The sequence below is a fragment of the Chiloscyllium punctatum genome, chromosome 25 (assembly GCF_047496795.1).
Source record: "Chiloscyllium punctatum isolate Juve2018m chromosome 25, sChiPun1.3, whole genome shotgun sequence".
Lineage (NCBI taxonomy): Eukaryota > Metazoa > Chordata > Chondrichthyes > Orectolobiformes > Hemiscylliidae > Chiloscyllium > Chiloscyllium punctatum.
Genome location: NC_092763.1, coordinates 12,482,779 through 12,507,120, shown reverse-complemented (window position 1 = coordinate 12,507,120; position 24,342 = coordinate 12,482,779). Strand labels below are relative to the sequence as shown.

The following is a 24,342-nucleotide window of genomic DNA, read 5'->3' as shown; positions in this document are numbered from 1 at the left end:
AAGGACTTGAGTGAAGGATGTTTAGAACATGGAACTTTTCGTTGCTCATCATCTCCGTTATCATCCCACAGTGTTGGCATCAGTGCGGCCAAGGGCTCTGCCTGCATGATGTGGAAGCAATAGACCACCAAGTATTAGGACACCATTCCAATAAGTTACTGTGACTTCATCATGGTCAGGAAGGGGAACTGTTGATTCAGAAACCCAATCGACTTTGTAATGATGTTTTTCATGGCAGCATATGTTGGGCTTGTGGAGCTGTGTTGTGAAAGAAGATATCAGCCGGCTGTATAACAGAGAGCCTTTTGCATGCAGTGGTCACCATCTGGTTTGTTATGGTGGTTGACAGATTGCTGTTACAGGTGGCTGGGACAGAATGAAAGCATTATAATTGCTGCCAGGATAGTGAGTACTCACCACTTTGAGGTGCTGAGCACACCAATTGCATCAGAGTGAATGTAGAGCCCACAAAGCCACATGGGTAAACTTAATAGCACTCTGCACCATGGGGATGCTAACTATCCTTGCAAAAAACAAGTGGACTCTGCCCACTTCTCTCTGTTCTGAGGTGGCAATTGTTTTGTTGGCTGTTGGGGGTATACCATTGTTTAGTCTCCCAAAGTAATGCTTCTGGAAAACATGGAACTTTCTGCGAGAACTCTATTTACATTATTGACTCATCTATGTACACATTTCCTGAGTGATATGACAGAGTTTCTGATCCTTTCCAGTTTACTTGATTTAATTATGCCACTCCAATATCATACTTCCAATGTTAGTCTTCTTATATATAGCAATGTATGGCAAACTGCCACTGCCAATTCCAGCAAGAGAAATTTCTTCATAGAGTCTCATGTTGAGTCAGCATTTGAAGTGAACTGAAGTCAATCTCCGTACTCTGCACATCTTTGGCACATTCATATAATCAGGCTGCCACTCAGTCCCCATTTGTGTTTTGTAGCCGACTTTTGTAGCCAAGCTAGTATTGCTAATTGCTTGAGCAATGAACAAAGCTGATTATGTTCATAGTTAACTTCACATTTCTTGTAAAGAGATTTATCCAATGAGATTGTAATTAAAATAGTTATTTGGAGTGTAAAGACTTTGAACTGTGAGTGCAAATTTGCCACTTACAAGAAAATAAAAATAGCTTTTTATCTTTCTTTCCCAAACCATTTCTAAGCCCCAAGTTATAAGGTTCAGTCTGAGCATGAACAGAATTTTACCAATAAGACATTAAAGACTCTGTTGAACAAATCCAATCTTTGCTGCCCTTTGTAGATAAGGAGTGTATGGAGACACTGCTGTAATTGTCTTCTGAATTAGTTAATGACGAGGTAGTAGAAAAATAACATAAGACTATTCTTGCACCTTTGTTACAAACTTTATTAATCCATGCAGTCCAACATTATACATTTTTCAGATAACTATAAATTCATGCAGTTAAACTATCCTGATACTATATAGTGCACACAGCTTGGTTCTTTCCAAAGCAATGTGCATGATTTAAATGTACGGATACTATATAGAAGGCTGTGAATTACAACACAGACATATCTGTTATGCCATCTGCACGCCTGCAATTGGATGTGTGCTCAATTAATCTTTTAAAAGTTGAATGAAGCAAGGGGTGCAGTGGTGTATTGCATGAGTACTAGACCTTTACAATATTTGTGAACCACATGGTGTTTCAGAAAGCTACATTAACCTAAGGAGACAATTAGGGGGATGAGCCAATCAAAGCAAACCAAATGTTATATGAACAGATTACCACAGCCTTGTGAACCTGCCTGCCTGCCATGTTTAATTGGATTGCAAGGTTTCTTGCCCACTAAATGGTCTGTTTTGGGAAGATCACTGCAGGGCAACTGTTTCCCACACACTGCTAGATTGTGATCCGCACTTGACCACAATGTCTGAGTCTCAAACTAAAAGTCAGAACCTTGCCCTAAAATGCTATCATTTTGAATTCTTTTGAGTGTTCGATGGATGAGTCTGTTACAGAGCAAAAGACAGAAGTGCACTTTGCAGTTCATGAGGGACATTTATTTCTAGACATTGGAAAAACTGAATATTCATTTGTATTAAAAATCCTTGATTTTACATAGAACGTACTTTATGTCTTAACTTCTCTGGGCTTGGAATTCTGAAGTACTGTCAAAAAATGACTCATCCAGTGGATTTAAGCCTGAGTCACCTTTCCAAGTGTGCTGATTACAAAAATAACTTCAATCATATCTCTTGCTGAAAATCACACAACTCTGACTTACAGTCCAAAAGGTTTATTTGGAAGTACTAGCTTTTGGAATGCTGCTCCTTCATCAGGTGACTATAATCTGGTGTTGTGTGATTTTTAACTATGTCCATGCCAGTCCAACACCAGAATCTCCACATCATTTCTGTTGCTAACAAAGACACCAATCACAGTGGTTTAGAAATCAGGATGGCTTATCCGGTTTTAATACATTTCAAAACACTAGCACATTCTTCAGTAGAAATATAATGGCTCTTAATTCCTCACCAATAAGGAGAGCTGAACTGTTTGCATTTTCAAATGCTTCAATAAGCATTATACAAAAATGCAACACGCTACACTGCCTAAAGGAAAACGTGATGATGGACCTTTGGTAACATAAAGGGATCTTTTTATTTCAGCTCAATCTCTTGACTCTGGCAAATGTTACTGCACTTCTACAGAACGTTACTAATTGCTGAAGGATGCAATTCAAATAGTTCTAATTTTTTAAAAAAAACGTGGGTAGAGCCAATATCTACAAAATGCTCCACTTTAACAGCACTATTATCGCGAAACTAGCCTATTCACTGTGATCCACTTTTTTTTACTATTCCTGACTTGTTTCAACCTATTTTTCAGTAATTCAGTTACTGAGACAGCTTGGTTACCTTCAGTGAACACAGTCTGGTATGTGCACAACGCATATTTTATTAGATTTGAGAATGATCAAGGTGGGTTAAATTTATTGCTGGTCTAATGGCTTCTTGTCTTCACTTACTGGTAATCCTTAATGACAGATGATTTTAAGTGTAATAGCGAGGCTCTAAATCAAAATAATAAGATCAAGTATTATTAAAAACATACCAGTAGTTTTAATAAAACCTGCATTTTCTGGTAATTATAAATGGCTCTGGGCTGCTAACGGAGGATTATTTTCGAGATATTTTTAATCAAACTGTTATGACCCACCTCTGAAGTAGATGGGACTTGAATGTAGGTCTTTTGGCTCAGAGGAAGGGACAGCAGTGCTGCAGCACAAGATCCTCAAAGGATTTACTTCCTACAGAAGGCAAAATCAGATAGGCAGTGAAACAGCAGCCCATCAGATCTTGACAATTTCTCATTAAAATTATCTTACAAATAATCCACAAATTCTGCTGCTAAAACTAGTTATGTATAGCTCAGTCTGCCCCTATTACAGCCATAAAAGTGTAATTGCTTGTTCGCCTAGGCTAATGAGAGACTAACTGCTTTTAGCAGATCATCAAGTCAATTGGAGGTCATAGGAAAGTCATTTCTCTTTGTGTCGGCAATGATTGACTTTACTTCTCTTAAAAGAGCCTTATTTTGTGACATATGAAGTGTGACAGTCATTGAAAAATATGCAAAGTTGAGAGAAGCAAATTTTTATCTTTTTTTATGATGAGATAAATTTATTAATTCTGTGGAATCATAAAGACACTATTCTAAGTATAAAACGTTCTGCAATGATTCACCAATGTGTAATGCATATGGAAAATACTAATAGATTATGATGTTTGTGGTTTGAAATCTCAGATTAGGAATGCAATACATTTACAATGAAGATGATCTTGTTTTCTTAAGCTGTACAGTGAGACACTAAATATAGCACCACAAGTGGTAGAAAAGATGATTTTCCATTAGCAAATTATGATTAAGTACATATATATTTTATAACTTGTGCCCTGCTGCTTAAAGAGAACCTTTATGTGGACAACATGAAAAATTCTATGATTAATGCTTACAGAGTTTAATATTTAAAATAAAAAAAATACATAATGATTTTTGTTGCGTGGGTGTAGTTTGTTCATAGTGACCTATGTTGATATTCTCCACAGGACTAAATTACTTTCAGAGCTTGAGAAATTATCACATAATTTAATGTCTTTTCTTATTAGAAGACTTTGGCAACAGCACAGAAAGTTTATATTGAAAGCAAAAATCTGAAATTGATGATGGCAATTCTTCTTGATCAGAATATTAGATGTTTGATATTTAATTTAATCCACTAACTTGGGGTTCACTAAGGAACAATAGCTCTCAGCCATAAACTAAACGTATTCCCACACAGTTAATCAAATGTTAATTCTTACAGAAACTGAATAAAATGATGTCCAAAAGGTGCAAAGTCTGATCTTGCTTGCAATATTCTAAAAGGAAAGTGGAATGTTGGAATTCCTTGTTTTATTAGAACAGTTAATTGATAGTTTTAACATTGTTGGTGATCAGATTCATTTGGAGGGCAGGGCAGCTAAAGGGGCTGCAATAGACACTGTAGTCTGCTGACACACTTACTGCAGAGAACTGATTTTATACCCTCCCCAGGATGCGTGCAACCCACCAGTTGCATGGCATAATAATCCGGCAGATAACACGACAGCCTCGGTAGTGGTAAGGGTATGGCATATAGCCACCAAGAGGTTCACAGACTCGCTGGCAATATTGATGTCCACGGCGACACATAGCACAACAGAATCCATTCTGGTCATACCAAGGATCAATGTAAAGTCCATGTTCTGTCTGCGAAAATAGAAACATATTAAAACTCTTACAGCTGTTGAGGAAATAAAAGCATCATTTTGCTTTCAGTATTCCATATAGGAAATACCAGTTGAACATATTAAAGATCTTAGAGCTGTGTCACTTGATGTCAACATTTTCTATTATGAATTCTTAATGCCCACATTTACAATGGAAAATGCCTATGTTAACATGTAATTATAGGGAGATCCAAGATGGTGGCAATCCAGTGGGTCTGCCCTGCTGAGCTCTGCACTGGAATCCATACAAAGTGGACACTCACCCTCCTTTTCTCACCCATTGTGGTAAAAATTGTTAGTTTTGGACCTCTAGAATTGCTGTATGTTAAGTTTAATTGATTAAGAAAAATGACTAAAGAAAAAGGACAGTGAAGATTGCAACACGGACATGCCCGTGGCTGCAGCATCGGTCTCCATGATTGCCCCAGGGGACTTCCCTGTGGAGCACAGCCTGATCTCGGAATTCGTGAAACTCCGAGAAAAGATCAACTCAGAAATGGAGGAGATGCGGACCAGGCTGGAACTGATCTTGGCCATGCTGCAGAAGGATGACCAGGATATCCAGCGTCTCGGACAGCATGTCATGGAGGTGGAGCAATGGATCGCGGCTTCCGAAACCATGGCAAAATCCTCGGTGGGTCGGGTCCAGGCCCTGCAACAGCAGGTATAGGCCTTAATAGAGCAGGGGGTCGACAACCTCGAAAACCTAGGCCGTGGAAGAACGTGTGTTTAATTGGGCTGCTGGAATGGGAAGGCGGCCAGCTAATCGGCTTCTTGGAGCAATGGCCTCTGCAGTTTTTGAAGCTGGAAGTCAGAGCGGGCTGGGTGCGGGTCGATTGGGCCCATCAGTTGCAGTGCGCAGGCCCAGGTCGGACCAGTACCCCCGCCCGGCCCAAGTGCAACTCCAGCACTATAGAGACAAGCAAATGGTGCTGGAATCTTCTGGAGCACTCGGGAACGATCCACAGGCTCTGATATACAAAGGATCAAGAATTATGTATTTCCAAGATTTTTCTGCAGCCGTGATCCACAAGAGGTGATGAGGTGAAACAGAAGCTGAGGGACTTGAACATTCAGTACTCTATAAGATATCCAACAATATTATGTTTCAGCCACGGAGGGTCCGTATTTAATTTTGACTCACTGGAAAAGGCAAAGTAATTCGTGGACACATTAAAATAGACTGGCTGGCTTAAATAATATGGACAATGGTGTTTACTTTGTTTTCTCTGTAGTTTGCCTGGATTACCTGGTCTTGTTTTTTTCAATATGTGGGGGTCCATGTTTTTTCTCTTTCTCACTCTTCTCCCTTCTTTCTCCCCTCCCACTGTCCTTTGTCCTTCTATCTAGGATTGACATTTTTTTTTGCCCCATCGACCTTTTTGAATTCAGTGCTGTCTTGCAGAACTGGGAACATAGCCAATTCTGACCATGCAGCAGTATACATGGAGGTTAAGGCCAATGGTGATGGGGCAGGCTTGCAGCATTGGCGCATAGATCCTTTTCTGAAGGATAGGAAGTTTACTGAGTACTTTTTGTGAGAGTTCGGGTATGGCCAGTAACCCATTGGTGCTCTGGGAGACTGCCAAGGGCTATGCAAGGGGTTTGATTATTTCTTACTCGGCGACCCGGAAGTGGTCGAGGGGGCTGCAGCAACATATGCCCAAGACTGGCTGAAGGCTCTTTTGACAATCCAAGAGCTACAGGAAGCAGTGAGGCAGCTCTAGAATGGTAAAGCGCCTGGCCCACATGGATTTCAGAGTGGGTTTTATAAGGAGTTTATAAACATGCTGGCTGAGCCAACGTACAATTATTCGTACATCCTGTCTGAGAGAAGCAACTATTTCTCTTAATCTCAAGAGAGGAAAAGCCCCAGAGGGTTGTACTTCATACAGGCCTATATCGTTACTAAACATGGATTTTAAAATTTTGTCAAAAATGTTGGCGCTGAGGCTGAAGAAAGTCTTGCCCTTCATTGTAAAGGAGGACCAGACAGCCTTTGCTTGGGGGTCGCAGGACCTCTAATAACATTGGAAAAGTATTAAATATGGTTCAGGTATGCCAGCATGGGTCAATTCCAGGCTTGGTAGTCTCTCTGGATGCAGAGAAAGGGTTTGACTGGGTGGAGTGGCCGTAACTCTTGTATGTCCTAGAATGATTTGGTCTTGGAGGGGTCTTTGCCAGGTGTGGGCCGTGTTATATAGTGACCCTAAAGCAGCGGTTCTTGCTAATGGTATAGGGTCTGACAATATTAGTATTGCAGAGGCAGCCCACAACGGTGCCCCCTCTCACTGTTGCTTTTTACATTGGTGATTGAGCCGTTGGCAGGGGCCATCCGGAGGGACCCCAGTATAACAGCCCTGGAGGTAGGTTCAGGAGGGCATAAGATCATCCTTTGTGCAGAGGATGTTCTTATTTTTCTAGCTAACCTGATGATATTTATGCTCCGTGAAATAAAACTGATTAGTCTATTTGGTTCTTTCTCGGGGTATAAAATCAATTTTATGAAATCAGAGGCCATGCCTGTGGGGGATCTTACTAGCATACCTGATCTTAGGGTTGGTATCTGATACTCTTTCCAGTGGTCACAGGGAGGTTTCCTATATTTAGGTATTTTTATCACTCTGGCCTTCGATCATTTATATAAAGCTAACTTTGTGCAGTTGCCAGAGAAGATCAGATAGGACCTTCAGTGCTGGGAGGACCTTCCGATATCCTGATTGGGTAGAATAGGTCTGGTCAAAATGAATGTTCTTCCTCATTTATTATATCCCATGTGCCCCTTTGATGCTGCCCAATACTCCCTTTGAGGCTTAACAGTTGGCTTGGATCTTTTATCTGGTGTCGTAGATGGCCTCATATTAAGCTTGCCAAATTGCAGCCTCCACAGGGGATGGGAGAGGGGGTGGGGGGGGGGGTGGATTTTCCAGATTTTAAGAAATATCAATTGAGTTCCTTATTAGCCTATGTGGCGGATTGGGCTTGCCAGGACCTGTGCTCAATTTGGCTGAACATCGAGGCCTTCCAGATAAAATGTCCTCTCATTAATTTGTTGTTTATAGACAAGATGAGGACTGTTATGGGCCATTGCAGGAATCTGATTGTCCTTAATACAGTTAAAGACTGGAGAATGATGCAACAAAGTGAGGGCAATTTACGAAAAACTTCCCCTTTCACTCCTACAGTAGGAATGTTAGGATTCCGAACAGGATCAATGGATCTCAGCTTTAGGCTCTGGGAGTCGAGAGGAGTCTCCAGATCTATTGGGAGATCTATTTGACAGGGAGGTCATGATGTCTTTCGAGCAGCTGAGCCAGAAACATGAACTATCTAGGAGGGGCTACTTTCGTTATTTTCAGAATACGGACTTTACTCAGAAGAAGACAACATTAATGGTTAATTCCTATATGTCTGAGGTGGAGATGAGAGTACTCTCTTGGTCAGCACCCTCCATCATTTATTAGGAGGTAGTGGTTTGAAGGACATTGAGCGGCTGTGTGGAATCTGGACTCAGGAATTGGGGGTGGAGATCTCATCAGAGGCTTGGGTGGATATTTGGGAGAATGTAAGGAAGATTTCAATTTGCAATAGGACACGTGCTATGCAATTGAAGGTATTCCACAGGGTTCATTTGGCACCGGAGCGGCTTGCGAAATTTAACACAGGAGCACCCCAATGTAGAATAGATATTATACTCTTATTGATCGCTTGTGGTCATGCCACAAACTTCGTAGGCATTGGGGTGCTATAGCGAGTGTTTTGGAAGGTATCTTGGGAACCGAGGTCAAGGTAGATTCAGTGTCCCTCCTCTTGGGTTTGCCGAATCTCCCCTCTTTGAACACGCATGGGAAGAAACTGTTTAATATTCTTTCATTTTGTGTGAGGAAGAACATCCTGATGAGCTGGGTGGCGGAGAATCCCCCAGGACTTTCGGGGTGGCGTAGGTTAGTTATGGAGCACATCCCTGTGGACATACTTAGAAGTATGGTCCATCAGAAAATGGAATTCTTTAATAGGATGTGGTGGCCCTTTTTGAACTATATATCTGCAGGCTTATTGGCTATATTGGTCAGGGCCTTTGTGTAGCCATGAGAGCTGTGCCTGGAGGGCCAGAGGCCCCGAGGTGAAGAACAAATACAGGTATGCCTACTGATGCTCCTGGTGGTGGGGAGCTTTTGTGGGATTGTGCTTAGTGCTGCAACGTACTTGATTTAATTTGCCTTGCTTCAATTTGGTCTACTTTAGGTCTTTGTTTTGATTTAGTTATTTATTGAATTGTAGTTTGCGTCCTTTTTTTCCTCTTTTTTCTTTCTTCGAAATTGTTTGTGGAGTAAAGTAGTAGTTTGTTTATTGTTATTGTTGTTATATTATAAGATTGTTATACTATTTTGTAGTAATTTTCTAATTTTTGTAAAAAATTCAAAATCTTTTTAGACTCATAATTTTAAAATTGAGACTAAATTAAAATGCTATGCACTAGCCCCATTATTCTCTAATTACGTTGAATCTCCATCTACCAATCATTGGTAGTTACCCTAAGAGTTGGTACCCCATGCCCAGAATTGTCATATAAATACTTACCTGGTTTATTTAACCCTACCCTTTTTGCTACTTTAATGAAATTGCTAACACATTGTACTTCACCCACATCCTAATATAATCAAAAGTTTCTCCCAGTCTTAGATAATGTATGACAATCTTTAGGTTTATCTATGTAAGGAATTAGTCATAGTGGAAGTGGGCCAATGTGGTGAGAGGCTTGAGCAAAACAATTTCAAAGGGACAGAGCTTATCTAATCATCATCATTTTTCCTTCAATTTGTCTTGTCTGTGCACACAATAACAGCCCAAGCCAATCTAATTTATATCTAATGAGACAGTCGAGTCTCCCTTTATCTGTTTTGAAAGTGATACAAAATAACATTATCTTCTGCAAGATTTCATCCATTATTTTCTACAGATGATTCTTCTTCTTAAAAATTATCTTGAATTTTACTTCAATGATCCTCGACTGATGCATTACTTAGAAAAAGGCAAGACTGCTGATTGGCTTGACTTTCTCATGACTTGAAAGTAAAAATAAATAAACCTTTGGAAAAAAAAAACAAATATGATTGAATTGAGTTTTGCTCTGACTCAGTGAAATATATCTGTCAAACCACAGTGCTTATCTTGCCCAGCTTATATTGAAATAGCTGTAAATAATGGTTTTATTTAATGCACAGCAATCATGAAAAAAAAGCTTTCGTTCGAGAGAGTGCTTTATCCAGACTACAATCTCTCTGCTATAAGTAATCTTACCTTTATTTCATCAATATTGCTGTGTTCCCCTTCTGAAGGTTCCCCTCTTGTACTGTACTGAGTGACCATCTTTCTCCTCTCTCTAACATCACTGTGTTGAAATTAAGCTCCCATTTGAACATCACAGGAACAGGACTGGAGAATTCATCTCACAAGCCCGTTTATCATTTAATTAGATGGTAGATGATCTAAATCTTAAACTGCACATACTAGGGCTAGTTCCAGATCTGTTAATATCCCCATGGAGCTATCAGTTCAGTTTAGGCATTTGATTGACTTAACTTCAACACCTTAATGGGAGACAGGTCCTGATTTCCTCTACAATTTGCATGTACCTGCTGACTTCACCTTGAACAGTTCTAATTTTAAGCCTTGTGCTCTGTGACCCCACTAGATGTTGTGCACCTTTCCAAAGATCAGAGCACCCCAAGAATGCAGAATCATGTTAATTTTTGTCTGTGGATCTTTATGCTTTAGTTTATGGAACATGTTTTCAATGAAGAGTTTGCTGATTCTGACAGAATGAGGGAACTATAGTTGCATTGTCTGACAACATTATTAATCTGAGTTACAGTTATTCAGACAAATTAAAGTTGAAGATTCTTAATTGCCCTCTGAAGTAACAAAATCAAACTGCTCAGTGGTTCAAGATAAATACTCACCACCACCTTCTATGGGCAATAAATGTTAGCCTTTTCAGCAACACCTGCGTCCCTAAAATGAATTTAAAAATTGCTATGATTGTCCCAGTAACTATGTTGAAGAAATTCTCAAGGTTGGAATGACTCTTTGTCTTCTGCGATAACCACCTTTTGGACCAGGCTTTTGATCATCGTCTCTGAAGAGTTTCTTAAGTAGCTTACTGACAAACTTGTTTAATAACACTTCTCTGAAGCACCTTGGGAAGTTTTACTATGTTAACGGGGCAATTTAAATGCAAGCTGTTGTTTGCACCATATTTCAGCCAGAGAATTTCTGAATACAGTCCCTGAACAAACCCCACAGGACTAAACTTTCAATAGAGTTCTTCATGAAAAAGCATCTTATGCTATATAATTCAAAATGAAGGCAGTCTTCTCTTCCATACCTGTATTGTTGGAGAGCGGTACTCTGAAAAATAGCACTCCTGAAGTCTGGCATAACATATGATACTACGTTTTGTGGCAGGGTAAATAATTTTTACTGAAGTGCGTGTGAGTCTTATTTTTAACAGTTATTGCCAAAAAAAAGGTAATAGGTTTCCCTCTGAGGTAATTTTAAAAGATAGCTGTTCAGAAAAATAATAAAGAACAATAAACAAGAATCAGTTCCTTGGCAGCAAGTTTTAGCAACATTTATCACTCAATGTTTTTGCTTCTCAACCGGTTTTCTTCATCAAGAATGCAAGTAAATCTAATTCTTAAGTCATAACAAGGCTTTTTCAATGTAATTGTAGATTTGTGATATAGAGTGAGACTCTGGTTCAGAATAGATTTTTACAGATTAGATTGTGATGGTATGGAAACAATATTGGTTGGAACAGGTAAATGTAGTCTAAAATCTCACAATGCAATTTACACAGGAAGAGCAAGCTGGTAGAGATTAATCTCAACCTTTGGAAAGCCAGGATGCTCCATTTTCCAGGAAATATATGTATATGTAAAGAAGAAAAATGGAACAATGTGGAAAGTTATCCACTTCAAAAAATATGAAGTGAAATCAGAAATCCCAGAACTAGACGAGCTAATGGATAACTCTAAGGCATTTTTCACTAAGTGGATAATTGGACAAGAACAAAGGAATTAAAAAAAGGAGGAACTCACTTTACACAAAATGATAACCAATAGAGTCTTGAAATAACTATTACAGGAGAACAGAAAGATTTGATTCAACTTGGACTGATTCTGTTCAATTAAAGAAACTGAATTTTCTATGGAGTTTGTGTTGAGAAATGTGGAGAGAAATGTGTTTGTGTAGAGCATCTCCAGGAGTGCCTTGCACTTCGAACTGAACTCGCTGGGGATAGGCAGTGTAACAGGCCACTATCTGTGTGTCTCACGTAACATCTCCAATAGGATCAGGAAAGAGTGCCCCAGAATTAAACTAGAAGTAACACTAGACTAAGACAGTTCTCCATCATTATCTGAAACAACTTGAAAATTCGACTTTTGCTGAGACGTTTTTGACATATTTACAACTTCAATCACAACACTATGCACAATGTACCAAAGACATTAAAATGTCAAGGCACACATGTGAAAATAGATGTCAAGGTCTTCCAATTAAAGACCAAATACCTTTAATATTCAGCCTTGACAGAGGATGAAGCCTGACATGTAGTGGGAGAGTGAATTCAGAATCACAGAATGATTACAATACAAAAGGAGGCCATTTAGCCCATTGTGCTTGCACCAGTTCTATCACCTAGTGCCAAACTCCTGCCCTTTCCCTGCACACCATTACCATCCAGAAAAACATTCAATGCCTTCTCTTGAACATCTCAATTTCACCAGCCATGTTTCCAGGCAATGCATTCCACACTAAGGTGTGGACATTGTTCAAAGAACTGTTGTAGAATGGGACCATACACTGGCCATCTGTTGAGGCAGCATTCTCCTATATTTGCATGCTTGGCATTTGCTTTCTGTGTGGCCTGAATTTCCTTGAGCCTGTGATGTAGCTGGTAGGGATTTGATGTCCTAAAAAAGACAGGATTCCAAGTAAGAATCCTGGTTTTTATTTTCAGAGTTTGTCTGCTTTATGCTCTGCCAGTCTCACTTACCACTGAGGTGTGGCTGCCTCGAGATTTTCCTTCTGTGTTTGACAGTTTTCTCTCTGTAGTTGGTCAGTCCTCATCTGAAAGTGCAGTAGTCTCTTTTATTTACCTTTTTTTAATCACTGCTCTTTTCCTCCCATTTCATTGTACTGCTATTTTGTTCTCTTGCCCTGTTTAATGCGAGAACATGGCTCCCGCTGTCGCTTGCCTTTGTTTTAAATGTTCATGCCAATTCTGGGCCCCACTGAACAGTTCCTGTTGCTCCCAACAATATCTTTTTGTTGGTGTGCTTAAGAGGTGGGTTAACAAGCCCTGTTCCGCATCAATGGTCAGGGAAGAGGGAATATTACCTGGGCCCTTTATTCCAGGAGGTGGCCATACCCCTCAGGATAGAAGCAAATTACTGCGGATGCTGGAATCTGAAACCAAAAGAGAAAATGCTGGAAAATCTCAGCAGGTCTGGCAGCATCTGTAAGGAGAGAAAAGAGCTGACGTTTCGAGTCTAACTGACCCTTTGTCAAACCCCTCAGGATAGGGTCTTCTTACTTGGTCAGTGGTCAGGGAAAGGAAGATGTGAATGCAGTTGAGCCAAGTAAAAGGACCCAGGAGCACAGGAGTGTCAATCTCTACAATTGTCCAACAGATCTGAGGTTTTCTCAGCTTGCTTGGATGAAGGTTATGGCTACAGGGTGGATAAGCTTATTGGCCATGACACTATGGGATAGGAAACCATTCAAGAAAGGCAAGTAAGAAGGAAAGTAGTGGTGGTCGGGGTCTGTATAGTGAGGAGCACTGATTATTGACTTCAGGAAGCAAGGTGGAGGACTCACCCCTCGCCACATCAATGGAGCTGAGGTGGAGATGGTCAAGAGCATCAAGTTCCCAGGAATGATGATCACCAATAATCTGTCCTGGACTACCCATACTGATACGATGGTCAAAAAGGTGCAACAATACGTCTTCTTCCTTAGGAAAGTTGGCGTGTCCCTTGTCAACCTTTACAGATGTACAATAGAAAACATTCTATCGGGATGCATCACAGCTTGGTACGGCAATTGCTCTGGCCATGACTGTAACAAACTATAAAGAGTTGAACACAGCCCTGACCATCATGCAAGCCAATCTTCCATCCACTGACTCCATCTACACGGTTACTGCTGTAATAGGCAGACAACATCATCAAAGAACCCTCCAACTAGGTTATAATCACTTCTAACCTCTTTTATCAGGCAGAGGATACAAAAGCTTAAACACACGCTTGGACACAGGTTCAAGAACAGCTTCTTCCCCACTGCTATTAGACTTCTGAACGGGCCTTACAAATTGCAAGTCTAATGTTGACCTTATTTTTCGTACTCCTTCTTTGCAGCTTTGTATTCCTTGCTCTGTTCAATCACCCTATGATCTTTGTGTCTTTATATGTTATGATCTACGGTACTGTATGCAAAACAAAACATTTCACTGTAATTAGGTCCATGTGACGATAATAAATCAAATTAAATCAAATCAAAAAAACTGTTCTCTGCATCAAAGACTTGTGAATTCAAACAGTTATGCTAACTGCCTGGTGACAGGGTTCTGGGCTGGCAATGAATTTGCAGTGGGGAGGGGGTCCATGTTGGTCCCAGTAACATGTGTAAACCAGAAAGATGTTCTACTGGCAGAGAGTGAGAAGTTTGGTGCAAAGTTACTAAACCCAACCTCATAGATAAAAATGCCTGGATTACTATCTGAGCGATAATTGGTCTAGAATGATTAAAAGAAGTGAGTACATGGGTCAAAGACTGGTTAGGGAAAAGCAGACTGTGGTTTGAAGGGCACTGGTTCTTGTACTGAGGCAAGTCATATCTGCACTGTTGGGGCAGTCTATTCCTGAAATGAACCAGGATTGATGTTCTTTGCAAGTCACATAACAGGATGTGGCGAGGCCTTTAAACTAGGGGTATGAAGGACCAAGTTTGGGTGTTGTAATAAATCAGGGATGGAGAGCAAAATACCAGTGTGAAAAATGAAGTTCCAAGATGGTGTGAAGGGATAGAGAAAAATCCCACGAATGTATCAGTAGTCAAGACTAGCTGTCAGAAAGATATCGAAAAAAAACCTAACTGCCTGTATCAGAATGTGCAAAGCCATTCATAACAAAGTAAATGAACCGATAGTGTACACTGAAATGAACAGATGCGATCTGATGGCCATTATGGAGATATGGCTACAGGAATATCACGTTTTGGAATCTGAATATTGAGGGCTATACAGCATTCATGAAGAATAGGAAGCTGGGTAACCCTTTGAATAAAAGATGATATTGGTGCGATTGTTATAAATGACTTTGATTGAGGAGACCAGCTGTAGCATCTGTTTTGGGACATATATCACTTGTGGGAGTGGTCTATAGGCCCCTGAACAGTCACCACAATGTAGGACAAATCATACAAGAAATAATGGGTGCTTGTGATAAAAGAACTACAATAATTATGAGTGATTATAATCTACATTCAAATTGGAAAAATCAGGTTGGTAATAGGTATCTCTGTGGAGTTTGTAGAATGCTTGCAAAGTAGTCTCTTTTCCTATGGAAGCAGCACATTTTGGAACTGACCAAAGCATATGTTTGGTATTGTGCAATGCGGCAGGAGTAATTAATGACCTCAGAGTAATGACCTCCAGGTAGTGATGATCTTATATTGATTTAGTTTTATGTCTGGTTGAAAGGAGTGGATCTAAGACAAGTACTTTTAACTTGAAAAAAGGGCAACTATGTGGCATGAAAGCTGAACTAGTGAGGGGATAGTAGGCGAGGAGATCTATTAGGGGAGAAGTAGTGGCAGACATTTAAGGAGATATGTCAGAATAGTCAGAATAAGTACATTCCTATTACAAAAATAAATTCCAAGGGAGCAATCACCATCTGTGGTTGACTAAATAAGTTAAAGAGAGCTTCAAACTTAAGGAAAAAGCATATAACTACACAAAACTGAGCGACAGGTCAGATGACTGGTTAGAATTCAAAGCAAGGTTAATCAAATCATAAAAAAATGTATGAAAGCAAACTTGTTAGAAATGTAAAACAGTTTGCAAGAAGTTCTAAAGAAATCTGATAAGGAAAAGGGTAAGTGTTTGTGCTCCAGAGGGCGAGACTGGGGAGTTAACAATAGATAACAGTGGATAATAAAGAAATGACAACTGTAATGAATGAATGTTTTGCTTCTGTCTTAATGTTAGAGGATTCAAAGCTATTGCAGCAATACCTATAAATCTGGAGCCTAATGGAGGAGAAGGTCTTGGTGAAATTATAATCATGAGTGAAGTGCTACTGAGCATTGAGTCTCTGAGCCCATACAGACTTCATCTTAGGGTATTAAAGGAGGTGGCCATTGAAGTAGCAAATGTTTTGGTGTTATTTTCCAAAAATCATTAGAGTCTGGAAAGGTTCCATCAGACTGAAAAATAACAAATATAATCCCTCTAAGAAAGGAGGCAGGCAGAAATCAGGAAATAATAGGCCAGCTAGTTTGACAGCAGCTGGGTGAAAAGCAGTTAGAATTCATCATCAAGCAAGTTATAACGGAGCAATTAGAAAAGACTTACATTAACTGGGAACTGTCAGCGTGTTTCTCTGACAGGGAAATTGTATTTATCCAATATATTAGAATGCTTTGAAGGAATAAGATCTAGAGTGGATGTAGGGGAATCCATTGATGCACTTTGCTTAGATTTGCAGAAGACATTTTGTCAAGATTCAACATAAAAGTTTATTGAGCAAACAATCAGCTAATTGGGAAGGGAGTAATATTCCACCATGAATGAAATATTGACTAGCTGACAAAAACACACCACATGTATAAAAAGGTCTGATTCAAGCTGGTGGTATGCCATGCAGGGGTCTATGCTGCACAGACAATATTTTACCATTGAGGACATAGTTGAGGAGCTTGATGAGCAGAATTCTGGGGTACACAGGGATCTGTGTATTCTAGTGTATGAGTCACAAAAGTTAGAATGCAGGTAGACCACATAGTTAGAAAAACTGGTGGAATGGTAGCCTTTATTGCATATTGGAATTGAATATAAGACTTTAAGCTTCAGTTATAGAGCACTTCTATGATATTACATTTCAAATACTTTGCATAGTTTTGATTTCTTTTTTTGGAGGCCGTTGAAAGGAAGCTAGCCAGATTGATATCTGGAATGAACAGGTTGTATTAAGATAAAGATTGCACAGGCTGGGGCTTGTTTTCACTTGAGTTTAGAAGAATGAGGAGCTATTTAATTGAACTTTAAAAGATTCTGCATGGTCTTAGCAAGATAGACGTAGAAAGAATGGTTATTCTTGTGGGTGAGACAAGGGTGAGGCAACACTGTTTTAAAATTAGATATTGCCTTATTGGGACAGAAGGACTTTTTTGTTTTCTGACAGAGGATTGTGCTATCTTGGAATTCTCTGCCTCAGAAGGTGACAGAAGCAGTATCACTGACTACTTTTAAGGTGGTGTTTGAATGTGGAACATGTAACAAAGCAGCCATGATTTTATTCCATGGCAGATCAGGCCTGAATGGTCTACTTCTGTTCTTAATTTGTAATTCATATAGTTGTACATTAATTTAGCCATGCATTTTACATGCAGAGCAGGGAGAATCCCCACATGATTGTCCTGGCGTAAATCCTTTTACACATGACCTGAAATTACTTCCTCTGATGTCAGCAGCTATCCTATTGATACTGCTCTGTCGTTTTCAGATCCATTCTTCTGTGCAATCCAGATCTCGCCACCCGCTTCCTGCCATCACTGACCTATGGCCTAGGATTTAGGAACAATTCTAGGCCTTAAGTGGCCATGATTCTGGCAGCAGCCACCATCAACCTGTTGGTGCAGCTATTGAACAGCTCTGCTGGCAAATCATTGTCTGGGAGATCTAGGTGGGTAGGATGTCCGTCTCCAGGTTCTCAATCTCAGAGAAGGTCACCTGCTGTCCAGTTATGTGCCTGAGTGGCACTTAATCAAGGGCCTTCCTCCAAGAGACAATAACAAAGAAATCCAAGTTACTTACCCCCCCCCCCCACACACAATACTTTAGCAATGTGAGATGTACTCTTGTGAGTGAACAATAACAGATTTTACTGAACAATCGTACATAAAGAGGATAGTAAGAGACGTCATCTTATTTGGAGCCCTACAAAACTAGGCTCTCAGTCCATGTTATCTGGTATCACTATGATCTAGCATTTTTGAAAATGCTGAGTAGCTATTATAAGACGGATGTGGAAGCTTTGGAAAGGATGCAGAGGAGATTTACTAGGATGTTGCCTGGTATGGAAGGAATGTCTTACAAGAAAAGGCTGACGGCCTTGAGGCTGTTCTCGTTAGAGAGAAGAAGGTTGAGAGGTGACTTAATAGAGACATACAAGATAATCAGAGGTTTGGATAGGGTGGATAGGGAGAGCCTTTTTCCAAGTATGGGGACGGCAAACACGAGGGGACACAACTTTAAAGTGAGGGGAGATAGGTATAAGACAGATGTCAGAGGTAGTTTCTTTACTCAGAGAGTAGTAAGGGTATGGAATGCTTTGCCTGCAATGGTAGTAGATTCGCCAAGTTTAAATGCATTTAAGTTGTCATTGGACAGGCATATGGACATACATGGAATAGTGTAGGTGGGATGGGCTTCAGATTAGTATGACAGGGCGGCGCAACATCGAGGGCCGAAGGGCCTGTACTGCACTGTAATGTTCTATGTTCTATGTTCTATACTTACAGTGGAGGTACAATTTCCTGAAGAGATACCACCCATGGTATAGCTAGACTCTTGAGATGGAATAAAGCAAAACACTCACACAAATCACTTGGGAATCTTTGGGAGCCAAGTCCACCTTCCTGGCTAATGGCTTCAATTTGTTTTGACTGTTTCAGCAAGAACAGCTTGCTCTGCAGTTCTGTGCACAGGCTGAACACCACATTTCTGATAAGTAAGTTCCATTTTTTTGTTCCAGCCACAAAGCTACTTGTAAGAGAGTTGCACTTCACCATAAATTGGGATGCACCTTCTTCTAAATATTTTCTAATCAGCAAAGTCAGCGATGCTATTCCACGCCTCTGGAGGAGGTGGGACTTGAACTCCTGGCTCTAAGACAGGGACACTACACTGTGCCACAAGGCCCTTAAAAACTACACCCTTATTTACACACAACCATTAGCCACTTCCTGTCAGGGAATTGGACATGGGCCTCGCACATGGCAGACAGTGATAAAAATCCCCATCATAATGTACAACTTCCCTGTACATTCTAGATCTTACCTAACAACAGGTACAATGCAATATGACATATCTCTAAAGAAGGTTGGATTGAACCCAGTCTTCAAGAGTCCCACTGATGAGAATGGTACTTGTCTGCCTTTTGCTGGCTCTATTTGTCTCAAATGGGTTGTCTGGTTAGCACTCAGGCACCGCCTCTGGTTGGGTTTCTAAGCTATAATTGGCTGATTATGCACATAACCTGGACATTTTGCATAAAAGGTTGTTGAGCCAGGAAGCCTAGGTTCCATCCCACCTGCTCCAGAGCTGTGTAACAACATCTCTCAACAGGTTGAATAGAAAATGCCAACAAGAGGCTGTACTTCTGGTTAAGGTGTTGGCTGTTTAGTATGGAGGTCTGTTGCATGTAGAACCTGTGTCTGTTGTATAATATTGAGTGAGCTGTTTATTCTGCTGGAGATGGCACTGCTCAGTACTTCCATACTTTCACTTTTCAACCCCCACCCCCCCCCCCCCCCCCCCAGTCATTATTTCAGCAGTAATTATTTGAAACTTGCTTCTGACTTTCTGTCCATTCTTTGGTTGTGGAGTTGGATCAGCGTGGAGATATCAGTGGAGATATTGGGGCACGCAGGAACAATTTCAACACTGAAGTGAATGTGCTTCAGGGTTATAGAGATAGAGCTGAAGGAACTTCTGTTTTAAATGGATGCAGAGCTGATAAATCCACCTCAGCTATGCATATTTGTTTGCAAGCATCAATAGAGCTGGAGGAGAAAAACCCAGTGGAAATGATTTAATCAGTCACCAGTAAATCTCTTAAAGCCTTGTTCATAGTAAGTTCATTTTAAATGATGCATGACTCAAAATGCAATATTTATGTGTCAGGGTGGAATTGTGCCTTTTTAAGGTTCTAAGATCTAAATTTTGTTCATTGAAGTCAATTAAAGGACATACCTAAAGATAAATAGGGGGATAATTGTTTCTATATAGAGCAGTACTGATAAATTGGTTGTAAATTGCAAATTTCAGGTCAGCTCAGAAAACTGACAGAAGTAACTAGTATTTACCTCTCTGTGCTTTTAAAGTTTTTTTTGCTATTGCAACAAAATATGATGGAACTATGAAAAATGCTCAAAATAGAAGCTTATTTAATTTAACTCTATTTAGATGGATCATCAATATATAAATCCAAGTCCATAATTTCTCTTCTTCCTGTCAAGACAGGCATTTATTTTTGCTCACGGTTCCAAAGGCGTCAGTTGTCTTCAGTCAAACTGTGGTTAGTCTCTCATGTAGGGGCCTGGGTAGCAATACAGCAGGATTTAACTGGAGTAGGGATAAAAACCTGAGGCTAAGAATTATTGATTCGTTTTCAGTCCTAGCAGGGTACCGATGTAAAAGATTGAGGAACTGTGAACAAGAATTCCAGCCCAGGCACACTTGGGTCAATTATACAGCCTTAATTAGAGGATCCAAGACTCACCCAATCATAGAATCCCTACAGTGTGGAAACAGGCCATTTGGCTCAACAAGTCCACACCGACCCTCCGAAGAGTAACCCTCCCAAACCCATTCCCCTACCCTATTACTCTACATTTACCCTGACAAATGCACCTACACATCCCTGGATGCTATGGGCAATTTAGTATGGCCATTTCACCTAACCTGCACATCTTTGGATTCTGGGGGGAAACTGGAGCACCTGGAGGAAACCCACATGCGATTGCGGTGGTTCATGGACTCCCAGTCCAACTGCTTGTTCTGTGGCGCTGTGGAGTCCGTGGACCATGTATATATTGGGTGTGGGCGTTTGCACTCCCTTTTTGATTTCCTCAAAAACCTTCTCCTCTGTTTCTGGCTGCACTTCAGTCCCACGCTCCTGATCTTTGGGCACCCGGTACGGAGGAGGGAGGGCAGGTCCGTGGGTCTGCTCCTGGGCCTGGCCAAACTGGCCATCAACAGGTCCAGGCAGTGGGCCGTGGAGGGGGTCGTTAGGGCCGACTGCCTGCCCCTCTTCCGGGGTTACGTTAGAGCCCGGGTGTCCTTGGAGAAGGAGCACGCGATGTCCACCGACACCCTGGAGTCGTTCAGGGAGAGGTGGGCGCCGCAGGGAGTGGAGTGTATTATTTCCCCGTCCAACTCTATTTTGATTTAGTCCCTACCCTCCCCTCCACTGTTTTGCTCACTCAGCATTGCCCTGTGGTTTGAAGGGCAGTGCTTGTCACTGGCCACTTGGGTGTTTTTCCTATCTTCCTGGTGGTGGAAATTGAATAAAGATTCGTACACTTTGTGTCTTTCACTGTGTCTCACACCTGCACACACACACCATGGGTGCTGGGGAAAAAAAAAATAAGCACTACTGCACTTAGGCGGTAGTGTGGGGGTTAAAAGAAAAAAAAATAAAAACAGGAATGGGAGCACGCGGTGTCCACCAACACCCTGGAGTTGTGACTGGCCACAAAAAAAAAGAGAAAAAAAAAAGAAGGAAAAAAAAAAGAAAAAAAAAAACAGGCCATTTGGCTCAACAAGTCCACACCGACCCTCCGAAGAGTAACCCTCCCAAACCCATTCCCCTACCCTATTGCTCTACATTTACCCTGACAAATGCACCTACACGTCCCTGGATGCTATGGGCAATTTAACATGGCCATTTCACCTAACCTGCACATCTTTGGATTCTGGGAGGAAACTGGAGCACCTGGAGGAAACCCACGTGCGATTGCGGTGGTTCACGGACTCCCAGCCCAACTGCTTGTTCTGTGGCACTGTGGAGTCCATGGACCATGTATATATTGGGTGTGGGCGTTTGCACTCCCTTTTTGATTTTCTTAAAAACCTTCTCCTCTGTTTTTGGTTGCACTTCAGCCCCATGCTTTCTGACCTTTGGGCAGCCGATGCGGAGGGGGGAGGGTAGTTTGTACTGCTGCCTCATAGTGGTAGGGACCTGGGTTCAAGTCCACCCTCAGAGATTGTTGGCAAAATGTTAGGGAGCCATTGCTCAGGAATTCGCACTTCCGTACTCGCAGGTTCGGAGAGGAGGGCCATGGTGACTAGGGTTAGGGACGTGTTGAGTAGCAGGGGTCGGGGCTGGACGTTACTGCAGGATATAGCGAGCAGGGCAGTGGTAGATGTCCGGTTCGTGGCCACCGCCATTTGATGCCTTAAAACGGCGGTGCTCGGACCCGACATCGTGCACCAGTTGGAGGATGCTCAGGTGTGCGGTGGAATCCCATCCGCGCTTACCCCTGCCCGGATGGAATTTCACATTGGCCCCAAGGTCCTGTACTTCCTGCAGGAGCCTGTGCTCTGCAACCTGAGTTATCTCGGGAGTTTTAATTTCGCCCCTTTAGGGACGTATCACGGTGGGCCCTGTATAGACTGCTGCTGCACCCCATTCACCTCTTCTCTCTTATCCACCGCCTGGCCATGCCTTGGCATATCCATTTGCCACCAGGTGGTGAGGATCCCAGTGGAGGGCTCTCTGCGTGCGGGGTGGAGGGTGCTGCACGCAGCAGTCCCCTACAACTGCATATTGCAGGTCTGCTCCTGGGCCTGGCCAAACTGGCCATAAATAGGTCCAGGCAGTGGGGTCGTTAGGGCCGACTGCCTGCCCCTCTTCCATGGTTATGTTAGAGCCTGGGTGTCTCTGGAGAAGGAGCACGCGGTGTCCACCAACCTCCTTGTGCTGTTCGGGGAGAATGGGCACTGGAGGAAGTGGAATGTATTATTTCTCCCTCCAACTCCATTTTGATTTAATCCCTGCCCTCCCTTTCACTTTTTTAATCACACAGCATTGCCTTTTGTGAAGGGCACTGCTTGTCACTGGCCACTCGGGTGTTTCTTTTCTTCCTGGTGGTGAAATATAAATAAAGATTTACAGATTTGTTGTTTTCCACTGTGCCCTACACCTGCACACACAACATAGGTGTTGGGGAAAAATAAGCACTACCGCTGTTCGGAGATAGTGTGGGGAAAAAAAAGAGATAAAAAAAAGGTGGGTCAGACAAAAAAAATAAACAGGTGAGTGAGGGGTTCTGTTCACTCTGAGAGCTGCCTCTGAGGGAGCTGGATCAGTGGTGAAGGACTCTCATTTGTTTTAGGGAGAGGACTGACCTCTGTGCTGTCTGGACCACACAGTGAGTAACAGAAAAAGAAAGAAAAAACAGGCCATTTGCCCCAACAAGTCCCCACCAACCCTCCGAAGAGTAACCCTCCCAAACCTATTCTTCTACCCTATTACTTTACATTTACCACTGACTAGTGCACCTAACCTACACATCCATGGACACTATGGGCCATTTAGCATGACCAATTCACCTAACTATGCGCCGCTACCTACACTCCCTGCAGTCAGCCCTGCCCCAACTCAGGACAACACTCTCCCAGACCTACAAAAGATCTTTGCTGTTCTTCATCCTCAGAAGAATTTCATACACTGAACAAATGTTTTTTCCTAGCCATATCGAACATCAAAGAAAGTAAGTACAAAACACTTTTGTGTACTCGCTCTCACACTTCGGATTCCTCGACCATTCCTGAACCTTCTCGCGACCTCTGAAACCACTCGGGCGCCATTGCCCATGCGGCCACTGCAGCCATCACCGCCGCGGCGAACGGTGACGTCACCTCCACCCCCACCGCTGCACAGACAACAGCCACCACCGACCATGCAGTCTCCGCGATCGCCGCCCAGACAACTGCCTCCACGATCGCCAGGAAGACCATTGCCGACAGATAAGCGGCCGCCATGGGATCCACGACTATCGGGATCAGTACTGTTTCTGCCCGGCGCACCACTTCCGCCCCTGGAGCTGCCATCGCCACAGCCACTTCCGCCCTCAGTGACGTCACTCACCTGCTCAAGGAGCACACTGCATGCTACGCCACTCCCACGTTGATCTCTGCCCCCACGACCAACTCCGCCCCCACAACCAACTCTGCCCCCATGACTAACTCCGCCCCATGACTAACTCCGCTCCCACTCCCAGCTCCAGTCCCACACTAGGTCCTAGCTTCCAGCCCTGCCGTATTTTCACCATCCCTCCAGACGTCCGCCTCTCTGAGGGTGAACGATCAGTCCTCAGCAGAGGCCTCACCTTCATCTCCCCACACTCCCGGATCAATGAGTTCGACACGCGGCTAGACATTGAGCATTTCTTCTGCTGCCTTCGCCTCCGCGCCTATGTCTTCAACCAGGACTCTCACCCACCCTCTGATGACCCCTTCTCCTGCTC

The 24,342-nt window shown here is 42.1% G+C and overlaps 1 protein-coding gene across 1 annotated transcript in view; it reads right to left on the bottom strand.

The window, feature by feature from the left end:
* Positions 1-1,362: 1,362 nt before the first annotated feature.
* The window catches only part of tnmd (tenomodulin), a 205,827-nt gene continuing 182,847 nt past the window's right edge, over positions 1,363-24,342 (bottom strand). The window contains exon 7 of the mRNA XM_072594683.1: positions 1,363-4,777. Within this exon, the coding sequence (XP_072450784.1) occupies positions 4,568-4,777 (210 nt within the window). The 3' untranslated portion in view covers positions 1,363-4,567. The remainder of the gene's footprint in view (positions 4,778-24,342) is intronic.